Here is a 6883-nt window from a genome sequence, read left to right as displayed (position 1 = left end):
ATAGGATAAAGTTAACCATAAACAACATTTGAAGGTAACTTTTTTCTAGCGATCTTTTTCGTTGCAAGCTACGAGAAGGACTATTAAAATACCTGTATCTCGAATCGCGAATATCCCGAAGAGAAGGCTTTAAACATCCGTCATCCGGATATACAAGAGCTACATGTATATATTGTTTCAGCCAAAAGTATTAAAAAGAAGTACTAATCGCAGAGAATATTTTAAAACGTCAATTGTGCAATACGTTGATGAGAAAAGAACAAGACGTCCGTTCCGAGACGTTTCTAAATGTTGCCAAACTTTTTGTTGAGTAAAATTTCAAATATTTGAAAATATTGCAAGAATTTACGATTTTTGAATCGCAGGATCATTGAATGTATTTGCATATATATACACATATATATGTATATATTTATATACATATACGTGTATATATACACACATATCGATACCATCAAATGACGAGCAAAACGATGAAGCAAAAACGATCGAGGTATCGATCTGTTGTGCTGCAAAATTATTTACAAGATATTATAATCATATGAATAAACAAATATGTATGTAATCTCTGTCCACACACGTGCAAGAGTGTTTGCGTGAGAGAGTGATTTACTTAATATCGATTTTATCGTTGTGTATTAGTTGCACCACTTTTAGGTCTGCCATATTGTACATGTAACGATTAAGAACGATTTCTCAGAGAGTTGCACGCGTTTATAAATCCTATGTATAGTCATCCATGTGTCAAATGTTATACTCGTTCTTTCTCGACAGATATTTTTGAATTTTTATCCGAAAAATCCCTCTTAGATACCAATAGCTTGGTCCTTTGTGTATATATATATAAATGCTGGAAAAGCATACATACACACATACAGCTACACATTAAGAGTGATCTGAAATCTACTTATGTTCATAACATAAATATCCGACATATTATTACGTAAATAATTGATTTAAAGAAATATTTTGAATATTATTGTCTTTTTTATTAGAAAGCGCAAATTACTTGCGCATTTCGCGATCGATTATATACAAAAACAGATATGTATACTCTTTATGTATATGCTGTTTAATATATGTATGCATAAGAACATAAATTATTACACATGTATACATAATGTATTATACATATGCACTGAGACTCAGTTGAACATCCGGACGATACGAATAAATACGATCGTGATTTACTTAAGGATAGGATAAAGTTAACCATAAACAACATTTGAAGGTAACTTTTTTCTAGCGATCTTTTTCGTTGCAAGCTACGAGAAGGACTATTAAAATACCTGTATCTCGAATCGCGAATATCCCGAAGAGAAGGCTTTAAACATCCGTCATCCGGATATACAAGAGCTACATGTATATATTGTTTCAGCCAAAAGTATTAAAAAGAAGTACTAATCGCAGAGAATATTTTAAAACGTCAATTGTGCAATACGTTGATGAGAAAAGAACAAGACGTCCGTTCCGAGACGTTTCTAAATGTTGCCAAACTTTTTGTTGAGTAAAATTTCAAATATTTGAAAATATTGCAAGAATTTACGATTTTTGAATCGCAGGATCATTGAATGTATTTGCATATATATACACATATATATGTATATATTTATATACATATACGTGTATATATACACACATATCGATACCATCAAATGACGAGCAAAACGATGAAGCAGAAACGATCGAGGTATCGATCTGTTGTGCTGCAAAATTATTTACAAGATATTATAATCATATGAATAAACAAATATGTATGTAATCTCTGTCCACACACGTGCAAGAGTGTTTGCGTGAGAGAGTGATTTACTTAATATCGATTTTATCGTTGTGTATTAGTTGCACCACTTTTAGGTCTGCCATATTGTACATGTAACGATTAAGAACGATTTCTCAGAGAGTTGCACGCGTTTATAAATCCTATGTATAGTCATCCATGTGTCAAATGTTATACTCGTTCTTTCTCGACAGATATTTTTGAATTTTTATCCGAAAAATCCCTCTTAGATACCAATAGCTTGGTCCTTTGTGTATATATATATAAATGCTGGAAAAGCATACATACACACATACAGCTACACATTAAGAGTGATCTGAAATCTACTTATGTTCATAACATAAATATCCGACATATTATTACGTAAATAATTGATTTAAAGAAATATTTTGAATATTATTGTCTTTTTTATTAGAAAGCGCAAATTACTTGCGCATTTCGCGATCGATTATATACAAAAACAGATATGTATACTCTTTATGTATATGCTGTTTAATATATGTATGCGTAAGAACATAAATTATTACACATGTATACATAATGTATTATACATATGCACTGAGACTCAGTTGAACATCCGGACGATACGAATAAATACGATCGTGATTTACTTTTGCGTTAAACATAATTGCAATATATATAGATATATTATTTTATTATTTTTATTATACATATCCTTTCATTATTTAAAAAATTTTTCCCTTGATTATTTTTATTATCACTGCAAAAGTAAATCTCGGGCTAATTTATTTATATATCCCCCTGTTATCATATTTATAAATATGTATACAGATAAGTTAAATAAGGAAATATATATGTGCAAGCAATCTTGTTAGATCTTATATGGCATGCGAATTTACATTTATTATTCTATAATTATATATAGTTTTTTTGCCGAAATTTATTATATGATAATTTTTTAGTTTCATATTTTATTTTAATGTTGAGATATGTGCAGGATATATATGTGGCAATATTAATGTGTAAGTGACAATGAGAAGCTAATCTGTTTTCTGAAATCTCGGAAAGATCTGATTATGTGTGAATCATAATATACTGTATGCTACTTACGAAAGAAAATTTATGGTTTGCAATAAAAGTGCAAATAGTTTATACGCAAACATGTATAAATATTATGATGAACGGGCAATAAAAATATTTTTTCAATACTCGATAACCTCCTTTTGACTTTCAAAGGAACACACAAATAAAATTTATATTTAATCGAAAACATGTATATGTATGCTAATTACCTATTAAAAAGATAAATATTTACATTTTATGCGAAATATATTGGAGTATTTATGTATAAGCTTTATTTCTCTGTCAAAAAAATATCCTTTTGTATGAAACCAGATATCGCTCTTAATGTAATATCACAAATTATATTTTTCTATCGTTACAAACTATACAAATGCCGTTTCAATCATGTATTGAAACGTCAAGAATAAAATAGTGAGACAACAGAAACTTATGACTTTGGTAATCGATAGAAACTACCGGAGAGCAATAGTTGATGTTCCCTGACTTTCCTATCCAAAAATTGCCTCAGTTCCGGTAAACCACATTCCACGGCGCCCGGCCCTTGAGACGCAAACATTTTCAACATCTGATGAATCCTTTCTATCGGCATCGAATCTAGATTCGTCAACATCCCTACAATATACGACCAAAACACTTGCAGTTCTTCCTCTCTCTGATCGCTGGCCGAGGCCATGATGCTTTCGGTCTCTTCCTCCTCGACGATGTCCGTCGACAAGCGATTCTTGGACGTACTCTCTTCTTGCAAGACGTACACATCGTTGGCAGTTTCCTTCAAAAGGCCTTGCGACACCCAGAATGTCATTTTGCGTCGTAAAACAGTCGCCGGAGCGTGCATCACCTCCGCTAAATCTTGCAAAGCCCATTCATCTATAAATCAACATTAATTAGTGATAATCTCACTATGTGATTACGCCTGATAATAATAAATCGATCAATATGTACTTACTTTTATCTTGAAAGTGCAAGATAATCGTTGCGTGTACCGGCGTAACGTTTATGTCCAACTTTCTGTCTTTTAATTCAATTTCTAGGCTCACATTTCCTAAATGAGGCTTCCAGCAGAGCGTTCTATTTCCCTTCAAGGCCTCGAATGCCTTCACGTACTTATTCAATTGATTTTGCACGATGTTTGGTAGTTTCAATTTCCAGTCTTCCTTAAACGGCGGCCAGAATTGCGCCGACAATATGAGCGCAGAAGTGGGAAACAGTTCCCTTTGCAGATTATAACTAGTGTCGGAGTGGATGTTACCGTCTATCCTTTTCGAATCATAAACGTCCTTCAGCATTACTTCGCAATAATGCAACTGATTCTCTCCGAATCGTCTCTTCAACAATTCCAAGTGACGTATCTCACGTTCAGTATGATAGTTGAGTTGCGACAACAATCTGTCCGCTAGCAATGTCCGGTACTCGTTAACAAATAAATCCTGACTGCCATAGACGTTCACCAACGTAGATATTATATCGGACACCTTGCGCTGCGTTGATTTAGCTGAAAGAATGAATCATATATATTTAAAACTGAAATATGCGCGAAGCCAATCTGTATAATGCAGGCTCTTTTAAAACGCCAATAATAAAATCTCGTGGTTTACCGGGATCAGCGTCGACTGGATCCGGCATCCACTTTTCCCAATCCTCAGTCTCGTCGTCCGCCGAACCGTCGTCCAGCTGCAGACACTCGCCCTTTACCAATTCGTCGGCCAACTCGCTCGGCGAATCGTCGAGCAGGCTATTAACGACAGAACGTACGGTATCCTCTCTGCTCCTCAGATAACTCCTAAATTTTTGACAAATCGATACGCAAGAATTATATACGTAAGAAGAATCTTCATGCGATAAGATGCAGAAATCTCACTTGATAGGTTCCGTAACAGCTTCCAGAAGAACTCCTGTCGGGTCGAGATGCTTGAGCGCTTTGATCGCGGCGATGTAAGCTGTCACTATATCCGGGGTGTTCACGCCGGGATGCAGAAGCCTCGTTTTGATCGCTTCCTGCAGATTCTTAACCAGGACCTTCCGTTGATCGGTTCTCTCAAGACAAATTCGGAGATCGTCCACTGCAGGTTGCGACTCAGGATATTCTGGAGAAAAGTATAGCATGCAAATATATATATTTTTGTATAAATGTGTATACATATATATAAGTGGCGTATGTACCTATTATTATATTAAAGAGATGATTGATCCTTATCCTGGTGTATGTTTCATATAGAAAATGCGATAATTTCTGTTTAAATTTATTTATGGCATTACGAATCTCATCACTAAGTGCCACCGTTTTCGAAAAGCCACCGGAATAAATTCTTATTAGCCAACTCATGACGACAGTTTCAAGCCACTGTAAAAAATCAAATACAACATTAATATACATAGCTATCATTATTATATAAATATTATTATAAATTATATAATAAAATTAATGGACAAAATTCACGTACCTCTTCTAATGGAATCAATTGCGACACGTCAAACGTTTTGTCGCATGTTTGAATCACATGATTCTCGATACGAATATGAATTAACGATGTGAGTACATTTCCTACGAGTCTCTCCAATAATTTCAGTTCAATTAGTTTTCTGTTTGTCTCGTGAAACATGTAAACTATCATTTGGCACTGACAGTTCTCGACTCCCTGGGCACACCCAATGCACTGAATCTCATTAACCGATATATCTGCTTTAAAAATATATATTTCTATAAAATCTCATACATTTTGGAAATATTTTGAATATGAACAAATTAAGATTGACATTTACCTTGCGATGAGTTATCCGAATTGCAGAATACATTAAAGGCAATTTTATAGAAATGTGCTATAATACATTCGTGACACAGAGGTAATTGGCTTAACAATGTCGCTCTCACGATGAGCTTGAATCGTGCCTCTATTTCATTTTCTGTGCTTGATGGATCCGTAGCCATATCCTTGTTCTGTCTTAAATAGTCCAACTTTCTTAGAACAGGTAGAAACTCTGTGAGACTGATGTACAGACCATCCACTGCGGATTTGAATAATTCGAAGCCTCGTTGGCCATCCTCTGTATTCTCGAACTTTTCCCAGAACGCTGGTGCTACATACCAACGGATATATTGTTCTATATGATGAATAACAATGTCCTCGACAAATTGTAACAGCTTCAAAACTCGCACATCTTCCGCAAGTTTTGCGAACTCCTCCTCCGTGCATTCTTCTTTAGTCTGCGAAAGAGACAATAACAATTATTTCTGGAAATAATCACAGAATTATTCGAATTAAAAATAAAATATATTATTAATTTTTATTTTTAAGTAAATGCCTCGAGAAAGCATGATATATACGCGCGTGTCGAGATGACAGTTTCTGTCACCGCACGACCGTAAGATATAATTCAGTTAGAAAAAAATAAATTTGTAATATCGGTAGTATATAATATATATTACATGCAGCAGCTTTCCGTTAAGCACTGGAAACGCGCGTTCTATCCGGACGAAAATATCCTCTCGATTCACATCCATCTCCGTGTTTAAATACTGACGGCAAGTTTGAGTTGCTCCAAAAAATTCAGTTTAGAGTGCGTTCAAAAATTCTACGCGCGAGATAAAGTACCGTTTGATCGACTAATCAGGACGAAGAAATCTTTGCTCCTTTTGTTCTGATTGGTCAATTAAATGCTACTGCATCCTACGTGAATAAGATTTTTGAACGTACGTTACGTTAGTGTTGGGTTAGATTAGAATAAAGGGTGAGATTAAGTTAGGTATTATCGCGGCATGCTATACTGCTATATATAATTCATCGAGTATTATATATACCTACGAAAGGGAAAAATATTTTTATAATACATTGTTATTAATTTTTACACGAAGTATTTATCAACGTAAGTATCGCAAAAGTATTACACGAGCCATTGATTTTGGCGACCAAGTCAAATTTTGAAGCACAGCTGATTTGGATGAGATATAGATGATACAATAAATAATAGGAGAATTTCAAGATAATTTTTTAAAATTGACTTGTAACACTTGCAAAAAATAGAGAAAGACAGCAAAAGACAGACATCTATATATATATATATATA

General features: G+C 34.2%; 2 protein-coding genes across 3 annotated transcripts in view; one reads left to right on the top strand and one right to left on the bottom strand.

The window, feature by feature from the left end:
• Nucleotides 1-1508: 1508 nt before the first annotated feature.
• LOC115237216 (anaphase-promoting complex subunit 2) lies at nt 1509-6434 on the bottom strand. 2 transcript variants are annotated; one of them, XM_029810113.1, is made up of 8 exons: nt 6246-6434; nt 5582-6023; nt 5263-5501; nt 4982-5162; nt 4680-4905; nt 4417-4601; nt 3768-4313; nt 1509-3688 (listed from the first exon to the last, which is right to left on the bottom strand). In XM_029810113.1, the coding sequence occupies exons 1-8, from the start codon at nt 6318-6320 to the stop codon at nt 3249-3251; spliced, it is 2334 nt and encodes a 777-aa protein (XP_029665973.1). In that variant the 5' UTR covers nt 6321-6434; the 3' UTR covers nt 1509-3248. The 2 variants fall into 2 exon arrangements, with proteins under 2 accessions (XP_029665973.1, XP_029665974.1); XM_029810114.1 differs by having other exon boundaries at nt 5263-5498; nt 6246-6431.
• A 92-nt stretch (nt 6435-6526) lies between these two features.
• Nucleotides 6527-6883, top strand: part of LOC115237218 (transmembrane protein 177) — a 1888-nt gene continuing 1531 nt past the window's right edge. The window contains exon 1 of the mRNA XM_029810116.1: nt 6527-6682. The gene's annotated coding sequence lies outside the window, so the exon portion shown is untranslated. The remainder of the gene's footprint in view (nt 6683-6883) is intronic.

The sequence above is a fragment of the Formica exsecta genome, unplaced genomic scaffold (genome assembly GCF_003651465.1).
Source record: "Formica exsecta isolate Colony F162 unplaced genomic scaffold, ASM365146v1 scaffold282, whole genome shotgun sequence".
NCBI lineage: Eukaryota > Metazoa > Arthropoda > Insecta > Hymenoptera > Formicidae > Formica > Formica exsecta.
Note: the sequence above shows the minus strand (reverse complement) of the source record. Positions and strands in the feature narration are given on the sequence as shown.

Excerpts from the sequence above, each read along its gene's own strand:
- LOC115237216 (XM_029810113.1), bottom strand. The coding sequence starts at position 6,320 with ATGGATGTGAATCGAGAGGATATTTTCGTCCGGATAGAACGCGCGTTT. Across the intron at positions 4,906-4,981 it reads TCTCTTTAATATAATAATAG|AATATCCTGAGTCGCAACCT; the intron begins GTACATACGCCA and ends ACTTTTCTCCAG. Across the intron at positions 4,602-4,679 it reads GCTGTTACGGAACCTATCAA|GAGTTATCTGAGGAGCAGAG; the intron begins GTGAGATTTCTG and ends TCAAAAATTTAG.